This window comes from Falco cherrug, chromosome 1 (genome assembly GCF_023634085.1).
Source record: "Falco cherrug isolate bFalChe1 chromosome 1, bFalChe1.pri, whole genome shotgun sequence".
Classification (NCBI taxonomy): domain Eukaryota; kingdom Metazoa; phylum Chordata; class Aves; order Falconiformes; family Falconidae; genus Falco; species Falco cherrug.
This window is the reverse complement of record NC_073697.1, coordinates 23406008-23429681: the sequence shown is the minus strand read 5'-3', so window position 1 is coordinate 23429681 and position 23674 is coordinate 23406008. Positions and strand designations below refer to the sequence as shown.

Sequence of the window (23674 nt, the reverse complement as noted above, 5' to 3'; positions counted from 1 at the left end):
GTTTTGAACATTAATGTTTTGGCTTCTAAATGTACTAAGCTGCTATTACAACTTTAACTGGATTTTTCCAGGCTTTTTTAAGCCTTCTAGTTGACTGTTAGGATGTACAGCATCTAAAGTCTTCAAATGTGCCTTTAAGAGCTGTGCAGTGACAATTATATTAACATGTCATATGTTTAGGTCTTGTGAAATAAAATAACTTTAATTATTTCCATGTGAAAGTAATCACTGGTTAAATGATAACCTTGATATTTCAGAAATGTAGTCCAAATAATTTTTTTCAACTAAAAATGTGTTGGGCTTTTAATAAATATTTTTCCAACTTTTTTTTAAAATGTCTGTTCTCAGCTCTCCATTGTACCTGTCTGTGAAAAAATATAGATAGTTAGAACCATTTATGGCAATATAAAGGATTGTTTTAAATTAAATATTTGAACAGGTGTATTTATTTTTGAAGATACAGGGCTGTTTGTATGTAAACAAACAACACTGGCTGCACCAATTACTTTAATATCACAGGAAGAACTTTGCACCTGCTTTACTGTATGGTCTCAGCCATTTATGGATCCACCTTCCTTAAATCAGTCTGAATGGCAGCACTACTACTCCTCTGTTGCTTCTTTGGCAGCTTTTAAAGACCTTTAAAAAAGAGGGAGAGGGACAGGGCTGAAAAAGATATTGCTATCTGATGAGAGCAAACATGCATTTCAGAAACTTGTCTTTCATTTGCTTTATCTAGGTTGTACATCTGTTTTGCAGATGAAAGATCATAAGCAGAAAGGGAAAGTAAGTAGTTAAGTGTTATAGCTTATGTGGAAATGAGACAGTTTTTAAATTTTATTGTGTTTGCTTGTCTGTAAAACTTTGTCGCAAAAGTGAATGTACTGTACAGGGAAGCTTTTTTTCTGTGGGTAGAAAAAAAAGGACAATTGTAACATCTTCAAAAAATGCTCACTTTGCTTTGAGAAGTCTTTCCATTGTACATCAGAGATAATATGTTATCGATTTATTACTCTAAACTTACTACTCTTAAACTGGGAGAATCTTTCATAGAATAATGAAGTATTCAAAATTGCTTATGAGATTCAGACATGCAATTTCTATTAATTTAAATGGGAGCTGTGTGGGCTCTTTAATAACTTAAGTAGCTTTGAAAAAACTCATCCTTAATGTATTATTTCTCTGCAGTAGTCAATGTTTGTAGTCGGCTTTGTACAAGATTAAAAATTCCTTTTCATTGTACTGAGAGCACACCTGAGAGCGTAGAATTGAAATTTTGTACTTAACAACAGAAGTGTTATGAAAAATTACTGTATTCTTTAAAATCAGCATGAAATATTCATCTAAAAATGTTGATAAATTTTCACATTACCTTTAAATATTTCATGCTTTTTAAAGAGTAAAAAATAATTAAAAGGTTGCAAGGACTAAACTGTTATCCTTAATGGAAGAGTTGTACTAATATCTGTGAAATTTGAGTCAGATTTTTTGTTCAAATTGGTGAAAATACAGAAAGATGTGGTGACTTCTTATTAACCCCTCAATTTCTGTAACCTGGGCTTAGGACACTAGTTTAAGATGTGGAAGACCCAGAGTTGCTTATCTCCTCTGGTAGAATGGAAACTCCTTTTGTTTCTGTGATTGTGGTCTCTCATGTGTTAACCGATGTTCATATCGGGACTCTCCTTTTGAGTAAAGACCTGTGTTTGGGCAGAATGCAGGGATGCTATCACAGTTCTGTCCTTCGGTGGAGGAGGGATGGGTTATGACCCTACCCAAACCCAAATGCTGGAGGTCTTACAGTTGCTGGAAAACAGCTTTGTCATCCTTTTCCAGTCAGGGCTGGTTTGGGGGGGTGAGCTGGGGAGAGAATAGTCTGCTTTTATTTATGAACCTATGTTCCTTTGGATATATGGGCCGTATATGGGAGTCACTGTGAGAAGGGGAATAAGGAACCTCCTGAATATGTGGAAAGCTTGGGGGCAGGTTTTCTGTTATTATACTTGCTTGCCAGTGGAAAGCTACAGATAAGACTGCAAGTGACCTTGTTTATTTTTGTGACCTGGTTTATATTTAGGTAGTATCTTACTTTATGATTTGCTCTTGGACAGCATAAGACTTGTGATCACATTTGAATTTTGGTTGTGTTTCAATACAACTTGTGCGTAAGCCATTCACATGCCTTTTGTGTCCTGTTCTGTCACCTGCATCAAAGTGATGAAATATTCAGAGTGCAGGGGTTTGCTATTTTAAACTAATGTTTTGCATTGTATCGTATTAGTGCTTTAGGGCCTGCAATGACTACTAAGTATCTTTAGAGAAATATTTTGAAGTAGAAATATCCAGCATGGACTGGAAAGGTTCCTTCTGAGGGCAGAGGTGCCTGTGTATCCTCGGTGACGTTCACATGCACAATGGTACCACATGGCAGAACAGTAAGAGACTTTGGGGGAGTAGCATTGGATACCAGAACACCTGCCATGCTGGCCAAGTACTACTTCTGGGGTTTGTAAAGGCTGAAAGACAAGAGAGGAGAGGGATGTGGGGAGAGGCCTATCACTTATTAAACAAACTTGTAAGGTTAAAAAAATGCTCACGAGCTTCGTCCTCTTGTCCAATCAACAGTGAGCTGAAAATATTTATGTAGAGACAGCTTCCATCCTGGGTGCCGCTATGGCAAACTCTTGTCCTGCAGTAACCTTGTAGAACACAACTCTTCTGAAGTTAATATATATTTTTTGAGCTCAGTTTTGGCCTTCTAATATTAAAACCATTAAAGACCATATGCCTAATAAACAGATTTTGAAATTTACTCTTTTACACCAATTAAATAGAAGGGGTAAAAAAGCCCTGAACAACAGTGGCAGAGATACAGGGAGGAAAGTGTATCTGCTAAGGCTTGGTGTGTGAGATAATGAGGGATAGATCTGGATAAGGAATGTGTTGGTTTTGTGGTTTGGTTTTTTTGTGTGGGTTTTTTTGGGTTTTTTTTGTGACCTAAAAAATAAGTCTTTGAACCAGTTGTTGAAGAGCAATGCAGAAGAGACCCTGGAGACATTCCAGAGAAGCAAATAAAGGTGAAAATTAATATTCTGCACAAACAACTAGAGTAACTGTTTTACTAAGTTGCCTTTTTCTCTGTTTTGAATGGATGCAACCATTCCAAGCCTGTTGCGAAGGACTTATCAAAACTGAAGAAGGAGATGAAGATCTGCTAGTTTTAACCAGTATGAGTTTTCCAACTATTTAGTGGGAAAATTCTTGACCAGCTAATGGAAGCTGCTTCTTAATGAACACAGAACATTGTTTAAGAAAGTTACTTTAAATCGAAAAGTAAAGCCATTGTCTGATGCGTGAGATTAGTGCTTCCCTTTACTGATCATGAGGAGATTATCGAAAAGAGATGTTTGAGAGATGTAGGTGTGTGTGTTCTTTCTACGTAACTACAGGCACCCTTTTGAAAGCCAATTGCACTTACTATTTTGTGGTAGCCTGCTATTCCCTTCTATTTGCAATAAGAAATAACTTTTATTTCAAATGGGAAAAGAATATTTTTGCATGGCAAGTTGTGATATGCAGGGAAGCCTACAGAAGGTGCAAAACCCCTATACACTGGAAAAGGAATCCGACATTTTGACAACAGTATGTATCTGGTGCAACCTGATAGACTCTTGCAGCTTTTCAGAAATGAAGTCCTCATATTTTATTAGCTTGTGCCCCTGAGAAGGACATAAAAATGCATGTGGTCTTTGCATGCATTTGTAAGATTTTTCAGAAGTACGCAGTGCTGCTTTTATTGCTTGCTGGAATCAATAACGATTTTTTGGAATTGGGAGGAGAGCAATGCTCAGGACTTCGGAACTAAAACTCCTCTAAGCTGCTGTTTCCTTCCTGGGTATCAGGACTTAGTAAACAAAGAGAAATTGCATTTTGTTTAACTGAAAATTAATGTTGTGGTGAAGAAAAATATAATTAAGGAATTTAAGGAAAGAGGCGTGTCTGAGAAGACAACCAAACAGTCATTCTTGTGTTCATTGTGTTTCTCTTGACTAGATAAAGATGAAATTTGATTGCACAGGTTTCTGTGCCAATACAGATAGGAAGTTTAATTTCTGAAACACAAGTCCCAGTTGTTTTCATAGTGCTGAAAAAAATATATAAAAGGAACTGAAGAATAAATACTGGGGGAATGGGGAATGAGTTTTAGAGGAATATTCTTCCTTCTGTTTTTCTAAAAATCTATTCTGCAATTGCATTGTCAGTTATATTTTTGTCTGCAGTTAGTTTGAGACAAGATTCATTAAGATTTATTCTGCATAGGTACTCAAAAGATTTTTAAAGTGTGAAGTAAATGGTGCAGTTTTGGGTGGGGGGAATGGAAAATAAAACATCTGACACAAACAAGTTTGGAGGCGTGCATGCCTGCTTGGCAAGGAAAGCACGCGGTTCTCTTGTTGCTGCAGTTGGTGCAGCTGGTGACCTAGGTGGAATTTCTCCTGGGTTTCATTTCTTGAGGTGAAACAAAACATTGCAGCTTTATCTCATCATGGCTTTTTTGGCCCAATACTGTTCTTCCTCTCTGGCCGCCTTTGCTCCTTGATTGCCATCTTTGCTTTCAGTCTCCCTTCACATCACTGTCCTCTGAGATACCCCAGGGGCTGGCCCTGGGGTTTTGGCTACCCTTCTGAAGGGGTTTCTGAAATTCTGGTGTTAAGTCTAGAAAACCTGACCTGCTTGCAAATATTTAAATTACTGAAAGAAGGAATGTAAAATGCATCTTGTATGTTAAGGAGGGATGTGGTTGTAGTAGTTATTATCTTACTGATACTACTCCTGCTGTCATTGCATCCCATGTGTTGGTCTATAAGGTGTTTAGGAGTGATCCTACTTTTTTGGTACTGATGCCAATTCACTGATGATAGAAAACATCTGAAGGAAATTCAGCTTCAGTTTTAGTTTTTTTTCTTTGCACTAGGCTGGCTGTTATTGTCTTCTGGAAAAAAGCTCACTTTCAGAAGCATAAAAGTTCATTAATAATTTAAGAACTTTAATTTCTATCAAGTTGAAAAAGAGGCTTACAAACAAGCATTGGTTTATACTGCTGTGGAAGTGAAGTCTACTGTTCAAATACCAGTTCAGCCAACCAAGCCACGAAAACTTATCTTAGTCGAAATGGTTTGTTTTAATGTTCTGTATTTGTGATGTAAAATTTGACAGTGCTAATTTTATTGACCAGTTATTAGTTTTCTGTACTTTAAGGTATGATAATTTGCCTTAATGTTCAAATACAGCATGATATCTTAACTTAATTACAAAACGGCAATGCAAAACAGCAAAGAAATTATGTTTTAAGTCTGTTTTGCAACGTGTCTTTTTTGGGCGTGAAGTTGTTACTGCAAGTGTAAAGATCAATTAGATGTGAAACCAAATTGATTTTTCAATCTGAAGGCATTGAAATTAATTATGATAATCTTAACACAATTTTCTGAGTGCCCTAAATAAAAGTAGTGGTTTGTGTACTCTGCTAATTTTTGTAGAATGCTGCTTAATTAGAATGGTAGATCCAGAAATGGTGATGCAGGAGGGGATGCTTCTGGTGACAAGAGAATGCTTACTGAACAGTGGTGAAGGGTTTCACCTGCTTCAGCAGGCAATAAAGACAGCAGGAAATACTCCACTGACAGCGTTAGCAACAAGAGGATCAGACCCTCGGGCCTGTGCTACTGATCTCCTGACTTGCCTGCTGTGCAGCTGAAATCAGAGAGACATGTGGCACTGTACAACCAGAAGCACAGCAAGTGTTTTCCTTGGACGCAAATAAAGCATACCATGGTTATGGTGTCGCACAAGAATGCAGACATCTGATTTCCACTTTTTCTAAGTTAATTTTAAAAATATCAGATTTTAGGTGGCTTTCTGGCCACTCAGGATAAATTAAATGGCAAGGCATTTCTGAAGTGGTTCTGACGTCTTCTAAAATTAATTTTCTCTAGTTTGGAATCAAGAATAAATGTATAAAAGTTGCTGGGCCTGTTGCCTTATAACAGTGAGCACTCTTTTGGTGGGGCTGGGGTCAGAGCCGGATGGTCTGCAGGTGCAGTGAGGTTTCAAACACTTAAATGTTGTATTGAGGCGTTTACAACAGATTTTTAAATGCATGCTTTCTGTGTACTTGAAGATGTGACCCAGTATCTGTGAAAGTAAGTTAAGTCTCTTAAAATTCATCAGCTCCCATTAACTGTTGCATCTCCTGGATGAAGGACTAGATTAAGTCTAGATGGATAGTGGTGCCTGTAGGTTGTCAAGTTACAAAAATGTTGTAAAACTCATCTAACATTAGTAAATAGTGTCCTGCTTACAACTTGATTCTCAGAGGTAAGGGTTATCTTCTGAGCCGATCAAAATATTCCATACCTCCCCCTGACTTAGCAGGACTTGAGGACACGCTGCACCTTTCAAAAGGCTGTGCTTTGTTCCAGTGGCTCTCTAATTGGCGGAAAAAAGCAAATGGGAAATTCCTTTAGCACAGTTGGAGTGAATGTTGAAACACTTCATGCAGGGCTGAACTCCAATTCATTAATGTACTGTAGGCAGCTTTCAATATAGTAATGCCAAAAACTGGGCTCGTTGTGCCAAAGAACCAGCTATACCAGCACGCTCTAAACAAAATCCAGGCACCTCTTTCTCTGACCTTTGGCAGCAAGTTAATTAAACGTTGGGGAGATTTAAACTGTCATTTTAAAATAATGCAAGAGAGTATCAAGGCAACTCTGTTGGTGTCCACTCTCTTGCTAACTATAAATGTTTGGTTTCCTGTTCTGTCTCTGATGTGGATGTAACAGGCTGAATCTTCACACGGAAGATTAGATAATCTTCACATAGACTATTAATTTGGATGCCTTGTTTTTCAAGTTGTCTTACGGTCTAATTTTAAGACAAGTTGTGTTTCTAGTCCTTCCCTCCATCCCAATTTGTAGCAGGACAGAACCACAGTCTGACTTCTAAAATCATATTAGTTGTGGGGCTTCTTCCTTTTGCACCAACATCCTCTTAGCAAGGTAGAACTTTGTGATGAGACTGTATTAGTCTGATGTAAATCAGCAAAGCTCCTAAGTCGGAGCTGTGGGTTTTTTCACTCGCTATTGGGAGTTTGAAATGCTTCAAGCCTTCAACTTGATTTTTGCACGTTTATTTTTATTTATTATTTTTCTTCTGAGCCTAAGTTATGTGTGTAAATGTTCTGGAATGACTCTATCACCCAAAAGGATACAGAGAGGAAGAAATACTATCTTGGTGGCTATGCAAAACGATGAAGACTTCCTTTCTTTGAGTGGAGTGTTGGTTTGTGGGGTATTTTTTTGTTTTGTTTGGCGGTTGTTTTTTTAGGTGGTCACTGACATTGGCTAGAAGAGGTACAATGTGTTTGTTAAGTCTTCTAAGGAATTTGAAGTTCTAATGGAATACGTTGGAGGACCATTTCTGCAGTTTGGGGATGGCCATCCATTGTGATTAACTGTTTGCACCTTCATTGCAGAATGTGACCGGGTATCAGGTGATGCTTATTATTCTGGAGATATAAATATATATGAATAGAGCATAGGAAGTATCCTCCTCCATCTTAGTAACATTTGAAAGGTGGATGTGAAAGTTCTCTTTATGTTGTCAAAATTCTGACAGTGGTGGCTGTCAGCTGGTAGGAGCATCCTGCCGGTCACTTAAGAACAGTTACTTTCTGACTTAACTGTAATGAAAATTTTCTCCTGCATTCTTTTTCTTCTCCTCTTAAAATTCCCCCTGGTGCCTTCACAAAGATACACTGCTGCTCCCTGCCCAGACTCCCAGAGAGATAAATCCAACTTTTGTTCTACCAAATTCTTTTGGCCTGGCACTGACAACACTAGTGGCCTCATCTGATTAAATCTACTTCACTGCCATGCAACATGACAAATGCTTTTGGTTCAAGTTGAATGGTAAAGCTTTTGCAAACAGGAAAAACAGTTGTCAGCTGTCACTGTTGTGGTACCAAACACGCATTGTGCTAGAACAAGCAGACAAAAAAGCCTATGAGGCGTAGAGCAGATCAAAAGGAAAACCTACTTAGGGTACATCCAGTTCTATTAAGACTTGAGTGTATTTTTATCAAGACTTGTTTAACAACAGAGGGGCAAACATCTGTCAGCAATTCTTAATGTGGAAAAAATAGCGTCTTTTGCTGTCAAGAAAGCCCAGAAATTGCAAATTACATGATGCTGTATCATTTTGAAGATAGGAGTTTTTGAAATCTTAATTTGGTTTGCATACAAATATAGTTTTTTGATGTAACTTCTTACAAAAAAAATTAAGTGTTTAAAAGGAATATGCTGTTTCAAGCAGCTCTGGAGAAAGCTGTTTGGCTACAGAGTGATGGCTCTGCTTCAGAAATTAAGATATGAGAGTGAAATGTGGTTGAAAGGAATACCTGGGTGTTTGGTATAACTTTGGTTATTGAGTTTCTTGTGCAAATGCACACACACGTTTTTAAGATCGTAGACTTATGTAAGCAGATACATTTTTATGGCTAATGCAAATTATTTATTTCTGCAGTGAGTGTAACTCGTGCTTAGTCACACTTTATTACACATTTCTGAAGTTCTGCTGTGGTAGTCAGTGGTGCCATTGTCAAATCAAAGGTCTCTGGGAATATTCCTTACTGTTCCAGGACTCTGGACCAAATCTTTCCAGGTTCTCTCCATTCTTATTCCATGCCCCTCCCCCCCACCCCCCATCCCAAAGAAAAAGTCCAGACATTTTGTTTATTACAGGACATGAGACAAATTGTGATGTTTCTGAGTTATGTTTCTCACTGTGTGTGTTCTCTATTCTTTGTTTTCTTTGAATAGATAAAAGAGAAACAAATACTGGCTTTTTGTTTTTATTAAATGGCTTGCATAAGAATAGGTAACTTTGGAATTAGAGCTTGTTTTGAACTGTTGAATCTGGAAAATTATAGGCCAGTCTCAATGCTATGCCAGATCTATGCTTAATCCTAGATGATATTCAGTTGGGCATTTTATCCTTTGTGCAGCAAATCCCATGCATGGTACAGTATATGTTGACTTTTCCTTTTGGAGCTGTTCTTCTCAGAGGTTATTAATAATCGTTTTTTTTAATTGAATACAAGCAAAGTCCAAATCGATCAACTTCCAATAGAAGTTTCTGTCTTAAACCCAAGTCAAACAGAAAAAACCTTCCCTGTGTGTATTTTCCACCAGATTCTGGATTCAGAAATTTCATATCTGGAAGGCGAGGGGGAGCAGCACCATCCTTGAATTATGGCCTTCACTCTGAATTTGGCCTTCTGAATATAAGCCTGGAAATTATCTGTGTAATTGGTGTGCTAACCACTGTACAGTCAGACTGCGGGCATGTCTGCCTTGCCATTTACGGGCAGACCTGCCTGCTCACTCCATTTTCCAGGCTGGCTGGACAGCAGCCAGTTCTGACCCACAGGCATAATGTGCAAACTAATAAGTGTTGCTGAAAGCAAGGGGTAACCTAATGAATCTGGCAGGGCTTTCAGGGCTGAGCCTGTTCCTGCTGCAGATGTGTCAAAACCAGGGGAGGCAGGCAGAGTGCGGCAGGCACGCTATACCTTTAAACATGACAGCTACTAGGCAGGCTGGCTAATGGTGAACAATAGCTCCTTTTTCTAGAAGACAAAACATAAGAGGAAAACATGTAGTTCAAGCAGAGTGTTCCATTTTTGTTCTAAGAGATGGTTTCGGGTTTTTTCTGAAAGTTTTTCTGGGGGGGAGATGATACAGATGAAGGAGCTGTGTTACTGCTGCTCACTCATTCCTTCCCTTTTGCCCCTATTCTTCCTCCTCGCATCTGTCTTAAGAAGTTTTCATCCTTGTTGTGCTCTTGGAAGAGTGCAAAATGAAAGAGGTACTGCAAGTTTTAATCTGAATTTCTTACCTGTTTGGTTTTTTTTTTCTTATTGAAGGAAATAAGTTATTAGTGTCCTTTTGGGGCCTTTTTTGCCCCTTTTTTTTCTTTCTAACTTGTGTAATGAAAATAATGAATTAAACTACATTGAAAGAAAAATGACTGAGGGTGATTACAATTATTATTTTTAATCTTCGTTTCTGCCCTATGGCACTTGCACTTTATGCCTCCCCAGACTGTAAGAAAACTTTCCTTTACTAGGCTTTTCATACCGAACAAGGAAATGTCATCCTCAAGGTCATAAGTGGCTTAATCTTCAAACTGTGTTGTGTGCCTCCATCCTCATGGCTACATTTTTATAATATGCTAATAGCTTAGTAAGTAGTGAGAGGAGTGAAATACCTATGCCTGTCAGCTAAAGAGCACCGAGTCCCATGTGGTCCTTAATATAGTAAGGGAATATCTTAATGATTGGCATTCCTTCCTCCTCAGCTAGAGAGCTTTGTGACCTTCCATTCAGTTTATTTTCTGTTACAGCTGTTCAGGAATTGCTAGAGCTACCAGTTTTGGGGGAATTGTGTAACTGAATTAAAATAGTAATTTCTGCCATTGTCCCCTTTGCTTCATCGCTCCCTGCTCCCCAGTAATCTCTCATCATAGAGCAGGTGGTAACTTGCAAGTCTAGCAAGACTCAGTAAGGCAGGTTTTTTTCCCAAGCTACACTTTTATTCTGCTTCCTTTTTAAAAAATTAGATCAGCATCTTAATTTTAATTAAATAAAAGGCTGCTAGTTAAAGCCTCTTGAGCACAGAGCACAAAAAATAGGAAGGAAGCCAAACAGAAATGGCTGCTGAGATAATTTCATCTTGCAAGTAGGAGTCTCAACTGTGTGTCCTTCAGCTTCACTTCCTAAACTGTATATTGAAGTCCGAAGCTACTTGGCACCCAGTGAATGTCACAGCAAGCCATGCTGTCACCGTGGAGCTCAGGAGTCCCTTGCGATGCTGTGAGCATGGTCTTTAGAGAGCACCTGTCCTGAGAGACCAGTAAGAAAATCTTGGGTCACATAGCAAGAAAGCTAGTGAAGTGTTTCAGAAAATGTGTCAAAATAAATCAATGCTATAAACTAATTTATCAATAATTTTGAAATGAATTAACAGTCATTCCTGCTAAGAGTTTTTTTCAAATGTTCTCACCATTAATCTCTGTGCTCTCAGTGGAAGCAGTGGTGTATATTTGTGGTGGACGGTTATCTAATTACTGGCTATTAATGAGTATCTGTAGTCTCTGACCTACTGTGACCCTACGGAGAGACATGAGGAATGTCAGATTGATTGATTGTTCCCCCTCTCTCTCCTTTCTCCCTTCTTTAATATTTCGGGCCAAATTTTGCACTACGTACGATAGGCAAGGGAAAAACCCTGTTGCACTTGCTGTTGCTGAAGGTACAGACTTTGAGAGGATCCTGTCTGTGTGGGACTTGTTTTCTGCTGTGACCGCTCAGGTGCTAAACTGGCCTTGTGCCAGCTGCTGCTCCTCTGTCAGGGCTGAAAGTCAGCACACTGGGTCAGGACTTGAGCAGGAGAGGGAGGCAGAGGCAGTTTTTGCTACTGCTCATTGATACTGCCCTGTCTTCTGTGACGGGGTGGCTTTGCGGAAATCCTCATTTGGCTTCATGTTCCAATCGTTATTAACTTTGATGCAGTGATGAATGAGACCTCTCTCTCTCTGAAATGTCACTGTCAGAGAGAAAATGGCAGGTTTCGGGATTTAATATTTCAAAGGAAAAAGATCTAGTGGTCTGAGGAATAGCTGTCAGTTTTATGTAGTCATCTTTCAAAACTGAGTATTACGTAATGTGGAGACCTAAAAAGTATGGAAAACATTGAGATATTTACAATGTTGAGTCTGTAGTCCAAATTGAAATACATCCTAGCCACTTCTAGACACCTTGTCTCTGTATTTGGATCGTCATGTTGACATGAACGCAGCAGAGCTTTCTGCCTTTCCTCTTTAACGCTTCCACTCTTGATTATTTTTTTTTCCTTTCCCTGCAGTAACTCAGTTATGCCTGTAATTTAAGGACATCTTGCATTAAGGGTAGGCGTATGTCCCTGTAGGTATGCCTCTTCTAGTATCAGTCGGGACTTAGATGGGTTTAATCCAGTTACATGAATAGAACCCGAGTGCTCTGGGTTTTTCTTGCAGGGCATTTTTGGCATGTGGCTTTCTGGAGCATCCTCACAGCTCTTGTTCAAGTTTTTATTACAGTGATGAATGCAGTGGCTGTCTTTGCCAAAAATAAGGCTTTTGGTGTAGTGTGAAAGTGAAGTGTTAATGTGAAACTAACTTTATTATTTTGTTTTAACTTCTACTGGCTCCATTTTTTCCTCTGGCATGGAATATAATGGGTATCAATTTCAGAGTTCTCCAGAGCTTCTTCCCTCCCCACTTCTTCAAAACACCACCCTTTGTTTACTAATAAACTGTTGATTTCTCTCTCTAATCAGATCTTAATATGAATTTACAATATTCATTGCCCTTCAAACAGAAGCTTACAAGTGTTTGCCTTCTGCTTTCCTTGTATGCAGAGACATGCAAAGCAATTTTTAATTGATTTTTTATTTTTTTGGCCAGCATTCTTCTGATGATGTTTTACCATGGTTTCTGTGGAGCATGCTTCTTAGTGAGTATGTTTTATAATACTGTGTGTTCAGTCTCTGTTCATTTGTTACGAAGAGGCACTGTTCAACATAATTTCCTTGTACTTTGCTCTCACTGTCCTGGATTCCAGTCTTCTGGAGCTGTGTCTGTGTGGGGCAGGATGATATGTTGGTCTTCAAATAGAACTTCTGGTGCAATGCTTGCAGAAATAGGATCAACTCTAGTAAGTCTTTTCTATTGCATTAGAAAAAAACCTCAAACCTGAACAAACAAACCAAAAACCCTTAAAGATTGTGATTGTAGGGGTGACATGAAGGTGTCTTGCCCAATGATCTCCTTGAGGTCTCTGAAATAATTTGTCTTGGCACAGGAAAAATAAGAAGTACTTCAGAACATTTTGTCAACTTCCAAAAGGGAGCTCTGGAGGTGAGGTGTTTCAGAGCTACCTGGTAGCAAGCATGTGATCGTTAGCTAGCCTGAAGAAATAATGGGTACCATCCCGTCACTAACGAAAGGTTAAGCTGAAGTGGAACCACATCATACAACTGTACTGCTAGTAACATTACCTCTACTTGCATCAAAACAAAAGTAGCATTAAACCAGATGTCTCAGAATGGTTGACATCAGTATAGCATTTAGTAAATGGTTTCTATGTTTTCCCATGAAATCTCTTTTGCTCAATCTATAGATTTCATTAAGCAAAACTGGAATTAAGTACCATTCTATGTGAGGAGCACAAATTTGAAATGAGTTTTTCATATATCAGTTGCAAAAAGATGGTATGGCAGGAGAATTCAGTAGAGTTTTTCTGGAAAGATTATGAGCTCTTCTCTCTTGCTTGTTCTTTTTTGTGTTGGAGGAGCAGAAATATTCTGTCTCCCTTTCCCTAAAGGATTAAATAGATTACTTTGCAGCTAATGCCTAGATTTACTTCGGTAGGTACCATGGATCCATATATTAGACTCTTGCACGTTAGTGCTTTCAAGAAGAACGCTGTAATCACAGTAAATGAAACCAAATATAAAATACTGTGTTATAGCTTTATATAGATAGTGTGTGTATATATATATAAAAGTATATTGGGTTGCTACCCCACTTTCAAGATTTAACTGGAATTTGCAAGATGTCTGAGTTTCTGTTAATAGAAAACTTAGTCGTTCTCTACAGTAGACAGCTATAAGTACACGGTGGATTTAAACTATTTAAACACTTTAAAAATATCCTTGGTGCTGCTTAGGGTTAGGAGGAAGAGAGAATAAATTACTATTTTGATGCTGTTGTTCTTGTAAATAATACAGATGTCTTCAAAGGGTTTGCAGAATTGGGCTGTAGTGTTAAAGCTCCAGTTACACGCAAGCGATCTTTTTTTTTTTTTTTTTAGGATTATTTTAAACTGAAAATATCGAGAAGAGCTTTGGGCTTTGAAGGCCTGTGCCAAAGTGAAGGAGTTCATGCTACTGGTGCTTTGAATATCAGGCATACTGTACAATTGATGTCCCTGACAGTATTGTATCTGTGAGCCGAGTTCTCGCTGCCTTCCAAGGAACCTGCACAAAGGCAGTGTTTGTTCTCCTTCTCTGTGACCCTGGTGACTCAGTGCCCTGCCAGGGCACTGAAACAGTTTGCTACAGGAACAAAAAAGAAGCTGGCTGTAGAGCTCTTGAAGAGGAAGATGCAGAGGCATTTAGTTTGAAAGTGCTTTAGCAGAAATACAAGCAAATTCATTTTAATGCATCACTTTTAACATTTTAGGCAGTGTATAAAGGTCTCGAGGATACAAATTAAGATTTGTATTCAATGGTTACTACGCTCTAGGGTGTAATATTTCACTTCCTGTGTTAAAATCCACCCCTAGTTACCATTTCTAACCACTATGAGTGGGTAAAGAACTGAGCAATACTAAGTTAAATCTCAGTGGCCATGTTTTTGGTTGGAAAATAGGAAGCTAAGGTTCTGACAGCACCGCTACTCCTATGCATCTGGTACCTATAGGAAAAGTCCCCCATGCAAGAAGTTCACCAAGGACTATCTATTCAGTATCAGGATGCTATATGTAAATTAAGATTACTCTGTCTTCTCGTAGGCTGTTGTTCTGGCTTGCAACTTGCTCTGTGTTAATGGTTCTTTAAAGTGAGTCAAATGCGCCTCACTGGAGTTAAAAGTAAGATGAACTGAGCAAGTACATGATTCTTGTAGTAGCTTTCAAGTTTTGCTTGATGTGATCTTAGTGGTTTGACAGGATTCATACAACTTCCTGATGCATAATTGTTGGTGTTACTGTCATCGCGATAGTCCTGCAGTTTCTTTCTTGCTTCTTGCCTTTCCTGTTGACCCCTGCAGCTATCTAAAAATCTGAAATCAAAGCAGTAGTACAGATTTTGACTCTATGAACTGACAGTGCTGTGATGGAGCTTGGTCTAAATGTGTTAAAAGCACATCCCCATTCCAAGCTTGAGTTCATATGAAGCTACGCCATCCTTCAGAAGTCAGTATACCAGGATTGTTCCTGTTGGTTGGGGGCAAACACCTCTTTCTCCACAGAATAATTGTTTTTACCTTAATTTTGTTTTCTCCCAAAGCTTGCATGTCTCAAAATGTCTCAAAAGCTGAAAACTCCAAAGAGATACAGGAAGATGTGAGGCTTCAATTTCTTGTTTGATATGCACTTTTTGGTGCCTTTCCTGCACAGAAAGGACAAGAGTGAAACCAACCCAGCTGGAGGGCACAGGGCAGTGATGTCTGAGCGTAGTGAATGCATGTGACGTGAATTCCTGGGCCCTCTGCACTGTCCTCCACAGCCTCTCCCACACCCTGCCCATCCTGCCTATTCCTGCTGGCCTTCTCTCTCCCTGGCACCTGCTTTCTCTTCTCTTCATAGGAAGCCTGTGCTGATAATTAGTTCTCTGTGCAGCTTTGGAGAGAAATATGTGTAAAGGAATCCCACGTAGTAGTGCGCTAGTATGTTATCTCATGTAGTGATTGCTTGCACATCCTTAACTCCTGTTCCTCAGAACATTTCATTCTTGGGTTTTCTTGACCTTTTTTCTTATGCCTCTCGTCCCCATAAAGCTTCTTCTGTGCCGTCTTCACTCTCTTGCTTGGATACCTCTGTCCTAAGTTTCCTTTTCCAGGCTTGCTTTTTGCCTAGGCCATGACACTGACATCTTTTAAAGCAGGAAAACACTACTAGGCTGGGTGTCTGCTTCTCCCCGTCATCTGTCCTCTCTGTCCTGGTGGCCAATATGTAGAAAGTTAGGGTTTTAACCTCAAAGACCCTGCTTATAGAAACATACCTAGAGAGATGCAGATATGCCAGGGGATATCAGTAGCTGGAGACTGTTTCTGAAATGATGTAGGAATCTTCACACGGCCTTGTTTTTCACATGGAAAATCTCCTGTGAATCTGAAATAAACCCCAAGCCCCTACCAAACCCCAAAACCCAACCCTGTAGGGAACACAGTTCTGCTTCATCCCCTCTCTTTCAAGCACCTAGGCAGTCACAGAGCTTTTTTTTCCAAGGTAAAACAATTTTTACCTCCTTTATATAGGAGAAGCACAATTATTCAGACAGATGATAGTGGGAAATACCTTCTGTTTACTTTCCTTCCACACAGGAATGCTGAGGGTGAGTGCTATTGTTGTGCTAAGTGTGGTATGTTTAGTACCGGAGGAATATGAAATCTGATTAATAGAGCTTTTCTCATGCGCTTCCTCAGTGAGCTGCAGGTATCAGGATAAGCAAGTAAAGGTATCGAGGAACAAAAGTAAGGGAAGGCAGATAAATTGTTGCAGAAACTAACACTGAATTTCTTAAAAGATGAGTTAAAAATAAGATTTTTAAACACAACATATGTTACAGTGAAGGATAAAAGTGACTAGGTTGGAAGAATGTGTTTTTTAATCACATTCTAATTTAAAAAGCAAAACAAACCACAGTGTGTGCTTCTTGCATAAGGTACTCTGATTTCCATACCAGGTTCTTGCATCTGCTTAAAGAGCATGACTATTTGGTGGACGTGGGATGAGCCAAAACAGACAACATGGGGGTCACTGTATAACAGTAGTGCTTTACCAGTCACTGCTAACTCTTGGTACGAATACTTTGAAGGTAAGGCAGCTTTTAGTTTGTCTGATCTTGGTGGACACAGATCCTGAGTGAAGGAGATTTGTCAGGGTTTCACAAAGCAGATGGCAGTACACAGACTTGGACTAAACTATTTTCATTTAAAGTCCTCTGCAGTAGTAGGAGAAATAGGACTTCAGCCTCGTAGCTATATTTATGTCTGTAATTGCTGGTTAATACAATTCTGGTCAGAGTGTTTGAAGGATCGTTTCTAATTGTTAGACAGACAAAAGACAGCATCATCCAGTAGCACAAATGCTATTTCACCAGAAGCTCAATGCTTAAGCTGTATACTGGTTTTCTCCCTGTTTCATAGTAACTATTGCATCTTTATCCTCCGTTAAAATTGGAGGAAGGTGAGGCTTGGAGCCTCATGGATGAAAGTGGTATTATGACACCTGCTGCTAATGTGGTCATTGTTTCTCTCTCTACAGTGGATATCATATTTCTCTTCAAAAAATAATATTAGAGAAGAAAACCATGCTTATTGTGTATGGTAATGTTTCTGGCAGTCTGTGCTGTTGTTTGTAATACGCTGGTATAGTATTGAGAAAGAGGAAAGGAGGGAGTGTGAAAAAGACAATCAGCTCTTCGTACAAATGGTGCAGCCAGCCTTGAAGATTAGTCATTTTAACATTTTATCGGTACTGCTAGATTCACTTCAAATGCCTAAGGAAACAGTAATGTAGTTTTTAATGGCTCATCAATTACTCTGATTTCTTCAATGCTTTATGACACACTTTATGCGTCCTCTTTCCCCAACCCAATAAATATTTAACTATACAAAGTGGAGCAGCTTTACAGAAGAAGCTGAGATGCCTGTCCAGTGTAACTCAGAGCTTGGGGATCAGGAAGGATTCTTGCATGGTGTGTTGGCATCATAAGCTCAAATGCTTGTTTTACCTGATTCAGAGCAGGATCTTAAACATAATCCACCCCCAACCTTGAGCCTACAGCATAATCTAAGTATGAAATCTATATTTGGCTAGTTTAGATACAGAATGCTACCCGTGACCAAATAAATCTCTTTTTTTCTGTTTGTTTTTTTTTTTTTCTTGTTGGAAGGTGTAGGAGGGAGTGGTGGAAGGAATGAGGGAACTCTTCAAGACTTTTAAAGTGTTCTTGAAACAAATCTGTGGGGATCTGCTGCACACTTTGGCACTAGCAGAGTTACTGAGAGATAGTTCTTCTGTGGGATAATGCCCACAACAAATTTTTAGAACTTTGTTGGTCGAGTATGTGCTTAACTGCTTTCTTGAACAGGAGGAGGTTCAAACCATGTCTATATCCCATTTAATCATGTGCTTAAGTGCACAGAACTGGCATACTTTAACAAGTTAAGCTCTTTGGCTATTGTTGTCAACTACAAGCAGTGACAATTGCAAACCCTGGTAATAGCAGAGATAGAAGAACCTAGGAGCAGTGAGCAACACCTGTTCTCAAGCAAGTGTGCCTTCAGCTTGACCTTGGCTTGGTGTTCCTTGAAGGAAGCAGCTGAGATGCCAAATGAAGTCTAACAGCTCACTTATTATATCTGCACTAAACTGATTCCTGAATCAGTACAGTCTCAGATGACTTGGGTTGTGAAGGTGCAAAATGAAGGATGTTACATGAAAGAAAAGGTATGGGATTCATTATTTGCGTATGACTCGCCTCGTTTGGAGTCTGTCTGATGGTGGTTTCCTGCATAACTACTTTTCGCTGATAAAAGAGAAATGTACACCTCATCTGAGTGGAATGCTTGTGATCTGCAGCTAGAATGCACAAAAGACAGCTGAAGTATGTGCATTCTTGATGATTACTCTTAATGCACAACAAGGGATGCTTGTCTTGATTTCATCTCTTCTGGTATAAGCTCCAGGCAATTGAATCAGCGTAATGCTTGCCAAATAGCAAAGGACAAAAATATTTTTTCCCACAGAAATAAGCTTTAGCTGTATTACTTGAAGTTCAATGTGTACTTTTTGTATGGGGCTTCCCATCTTTTTAAATTGCAAAGACAACGCTGCAAAAAAAGTCACTGAGGTCTTTATTATCACTTAAAATTGCCTGTGGAATGGATGTATGGGTATTAATTACAAACAACTGCAGGAAAACTAGCAGTGAGAGTGCCTGTGGTAAACAGGATTCACTTGTTTTCTTGCTAATCTTGAGAAGTATGCTTCCTCTTAAAAGGGGAAGGGGTAAAAAAAAAAGATCAAACCTAAAAATTGTCATGCTTAAGCAGATAGTTCTAGTCAGATGGCAATAATAGCATTGAGTTGTCATTTTAAGAATAAAAATATGTAATAGTACATTTTAAATCCAGCTAAGTATATCTTGTAGTTAAAGCACAATAGTGTTATACATTCTGAAATGGGCTTGTACCCTGGCAAAGTATGAATTGTAGCTGGCAGTTAATTTCTCTTAAAAAAGGTTAAACATGTACATGCATTTGGACTAGAGAACCAAAATTTTCTGCTTTAGAAGAGGATTATGATATGTATTCTGCCAGGGGAAAAAAAGTGTTCATTCAGAGGCATCAGAGAGTAGGCTGACAGGAGGTGGGAGTAGCAGAACTTGTGCAGTAGATGTCTGAATTTGGCAGTGATCTAAAATTCAGTCTAAAATAAAGTTAGTTGAGTACAGACAGAATTAATGTTGAGCCTGTACACTCTGTTCAGTGTGAGCACATAATGTGAAAAAGTAAAATTTCCATCTGAAATTTTTCAGAAAGCTTGGGCAAGCATAATGCTGCAAAGTATGGTGTTATGATTCAAAGAAATTCAGATGAGTTTTTGATTGAATATGAAAGCTATTTAGTTGTTATGGGTTTCACCTATGTTTCTTATAATTTTCAAATTGTGGTATCAGTTAAGAAAAGATCTGAAAAGCCAACATATGGCAAAAGTGGTGGTATGGATGCCATATAAAATATTTTTCTTTTCAGAATCAGTGCTTGTAAGGATGTATTTTGAGTAGTTTAAGGCTCATCTAAGAAAATCCTACTTTTTGTAGTGTTGTAAACTTTAAAAATTATTTTCGGTTTCAGTATATAAAAGAAGTAGCAATAAATGCAATGCAATCACAGAAGAGTGATAGATGATGTGTGGATGGGAGAAATGAGTTGCAATTCATTTGAGATTTGCAGATGTTGTGACACTTGGCCCCTGCTATGGGGTATGGAGAAGAACAGGTGCCACCACCTAGATTTGAGCAAAGATACTTCTGCCTGCACAATTGTGATGGGCACCTGAGGCCAGTTCCAGGCTGTGCTGATGTGTTTCCCATCTGGGTCCTCAGCCTCTGGGCAAGTGCTTCTGGGTGAGAAGGGGAGGACGGGAGCTCTAGGAGGTTCTGAACTCATGGCTACCTGGTCTAGAAAGAAGGGTTTTGTTGAAGACAGATGCAGTGTATAACAACATAGAAAACCATATTTCTGTGGAAGAGGACTGTGATCTTGTCACGCATACACTGCTCTCGCTGCTCTCACTGCTCCTGACCAGATGGTGTAGATTTGTTACCGGTTTTGGGAGCTTACATGTACTGTTGCTCCAATGTCCTCAAGATAAAACTTGAATTTAGAACTCTTTGCTGGGATTTCACCTAACAATTGGTAAAACCCTTACAGCTCTTCCTCCCAGGAATATATGCTTATATGACTGTTTCAGGTTTTGATTTTCAGATGTGATTTTAGTCCTTTTCCCTTAAGCAAAAAGCCTGAAAGACATGAGCCTCATAAAGCAAGGCAGCAAACAAAATTTTAAAACAAAGAAATTCAAGCCTCTTTATACTAACACCAGCTTTATGAGTTTGTGAACCAACTCACCATTTTGACTTGTTGGAGGCAGGAGCCTGGTGGGATTCCTGCTTAGCAAATTATGTGTGCTGGACAATCTGTCTTTGTCATTGTTGTTATATATTGCTTGCTAGTGTTGCCAAGTACATTTTGAAAGCTCTCTGTTCTGTTACAGAAATTGTGCTTTAACTTGCAGTCATCTCTAAAAGTGCTTTAGGATGGTAATTAATGCTCTAAGTAACCAAAACTGTTTCTATACAGTGCAGGGAATTACAGGACTGCAAAATGGATCATTTGTTGTATCATTTGGACAGATATGAAGTACAGATCTAATCCCTTGTGATATCCTCAATTTAATCCCTTAAGGATTACAAATTTTGGCTGTTTCTGGGTGTTTAGTTGGTTATTGTTAAGAATTTGAAGTTTGGATGTGAAAAGCCATGAATGCAACCGTTCCTTTCTAAAAAGCACAGTAAAAGCAAGAAAAGAGCATCAGCTCATGAAATGGTTTTGATGGCTTGAGAGGAAAGCCGGGGGGGGGGGGGGGGCGCGGGAGGAGAGTAAACAAGATGAAATTATGGAGTAGTGAATTAATAAAGACGCAAGCATTGTTGACAGCAAGCTTTTATCTACTTTCTCGTTAGTAACTAGTTCCTCAGAAAGGCAGTGGTACCTGCTGTTACAGGGCATTGTTTAATCTCTAAAGCCATGAGAGACTAATGACAGAACTGAGAAGGAACTGAGTGTTTAAAATATGGATGGATCCTGTGGAGATTGGCAGGAAAGCTGTACCTGAGTTCATAGAACTATTCTCACTAAAGTCTTATGGCTTGCTGTCCTCTGTTCTGTCTGCTCAAATACCTTTTCTTGCTAGTAGCTGTTAGGAAGTTGCACAAATTTCTGTACTGAAGACCACGCTGGGGTACTTGTGTTGAATGTTTTATATTTCCATTACTGCAACTGCAATTATGACTTTTCCCAGAGTAAATACAGAAAATGTGGAAATCTAATTATTGAGGGCATCAAGTAGCTTTTATTTGAAAATCATTTACTGGGGAGGAAAAAAGCAATAATAAGAAAAAAATCCTTAAATTCAATTACTGAATGCTTAGCTGAAGCAAAGTGGAAACATGTCATCTAAACAAATAATATAACCAAAACACATTACCTTACTAGCCTTACCTAATTTATAAGTACTGAAAACTTACTGGAGTGGAGACCAAGGTATGTATTCATGATAGATTTGAGAACATGGGAAATTAATGTATTTTTCCTTTTCTTTTTAGGTAAGTAACTGAAGGGGACATGAAGAATTGACATTTAAATGGCCAGCATGTTGCAAAAGGTATTTCACTTTAGATTGAAGAGGAATGCACGAGTAATTCATTTGAGTAAATATTTAATGAATATTTTCCTCTAAAAAAATTGATTAAAGCTTTTGTTCACGGAATGATTGAAAGAAGTAAAAATCAGCAAGATTGTTGGTGTTCATGCTATCCTTGACATCAGCATCTAATGGGAAACTGGATACCATTCTCTTTGCTTTTTATCAATGTAACCCATGCCAGCTGACCAAATACCAACCTGTGTGAGTCTTTCTACCTCTCTGGTTCGCAGTGGTGCTATTGAGCATGCAGGTAAAGTGTTTGTGGTGCTTTGCTTGCAGGTCACAGGTTATTTCAAGTTAACACACGCTGCACCATGCAGTAGTGGAAAGCAGCTGTGGGCAGGGGCTGTTGAGCTCTGCTTGCTGTCCCTATACGGAGGTGTAATCCTCCTTCACTATCGAACAACATCTGGACTGGCAGGAGGTCCTCACAGTGTCATTGTAGGGAAAAGAACCTGTTTTTAGCTAATTGGCTAAAACTATTTTATTTACTATAAAAGTATAAGAAATATTAACATGATAAATAGAATATGTAAGTATCATGCTTGGAATCTTTATCTGCCTCAGAATTTTCCTGAGTCAGATGAGATATTGCTAATTTTGCTGTCGGTCACTAGAAAGTTCGTTTTAGATGCTGATCATAAACTTGATAGATGGTGTCACATCTGATTTTTAAGAGATGATGTCGTCATGTAACTTTGAGAAAGCTAAACCAGTATCCGATCTCTAAACAGCCACTTCCTTGCCAGCCAGATGGTTATGTAGGTATGCAAGGGCTTATCGTGCACTGGGAACCAGTATCTGTAAATATGCTGCTAACAAAACTCTTGAGCTTCTGCTGGTGACACCCACACATAAGCTTCAAAGCACACCCTGCTGTATTTTCTTTACAATAGTTGTCCTACCAATTTTTTTTTTTCTTTTTTAAATTACTGATGATCAATTATAATTTTATGGAATGTTTGTTGTCAAATGTGGTAGTCTGTGAAATCCATCAGAATAGTACAGGCTGATGGGAAAGCAATGGTTACATGGAGTAATTGCAGTTAATATCTGTTAGGGATGGTAATGCAGAATTATTTGGAAGAATCTTCAGAAAAGCTGGTTAAAAGAAAAAGAATTCTGTCTTATAAAAATACCAGTGTTTCCTAATTATTCCCATTTGAATGAAAGCTATACTACTAAATATTTTTGACAGAAGAGTGGAAAGAGGAAGACAGGCCTTTGGATTAAGGAGTATGTCTAGGATACAGAAGATAAACTCAATTTCTGATTTCACTAAGGCAGAACTGAGGTTTAACTCTGAATTTCCTATTTCTGAAAAGATTATGGAAACTACTGGGTTTTTGGTTGTTCTCCTTCCCTAGATTTTGAGTTAAAAACCCCAAAACTATATTGGATGCAAAAAATTAAGTGTTGTCTGGCAAGATTTTCAGCTGAAAAATTCTGACTGGCTTTGCCTGTTGTAGACTTTCCATTATTGGCTGCATGTAACTTTATAATCTTTTTCTGCTGCTCTTGCTGATATTTCTTTCTCTCTGCTGGGATTTTACTGACACAGAAATGTCATGGAGAAACAAAGCCTCACCTGAAGCTGATTCAGTTAACTGGAGTTTGGGAATATTTAATCTTAAAAAAAAATAAATAGAATCTCTACAACTTAAACTTTGATTGCACTTTAAGTGTGAAGTATTTTGAAAGATGGGGTATAAATGTGTTGCAGCTAAGCAAGGAAATAAATCAACCCTTTCCTTTCCTGAAACTTACTGTAGTTTTACTAGTTCAGAGACCCTT

General features: G+C 38.7%; 1 protein-coding gene across 4 annotated transcripts in view; it reads left to right on the top strand.

Annotated features, from left to right (window-relative positions):
- Positions 1–23674, top strand: part of ANK2 (ankyrin 2) — a 382411-nt gene that overhangs the window by 37086 nt on the left and 321651 nt on the right. For 3 of the 4 annotated variants that reach the window (XM_055711514.1, XM_055711508.1, XM_055711520.1), the window contains exon 2: positions 21780–21838. The exons of the other annotated variant lie outside the window; for it this stretch is intronic. In XM_055711514.1, coding sequence (XP_055567489.1) covers positions 21818–21838 — 21 coding nt within the window. In that variant the 5' untranslated portion in view covers positions 21780–21817. The remainder of the gene's footprint in view (positions 1–21779; positions 21839–23674) is intronic. 4 annotated transcript variants of the gene reach the window in all.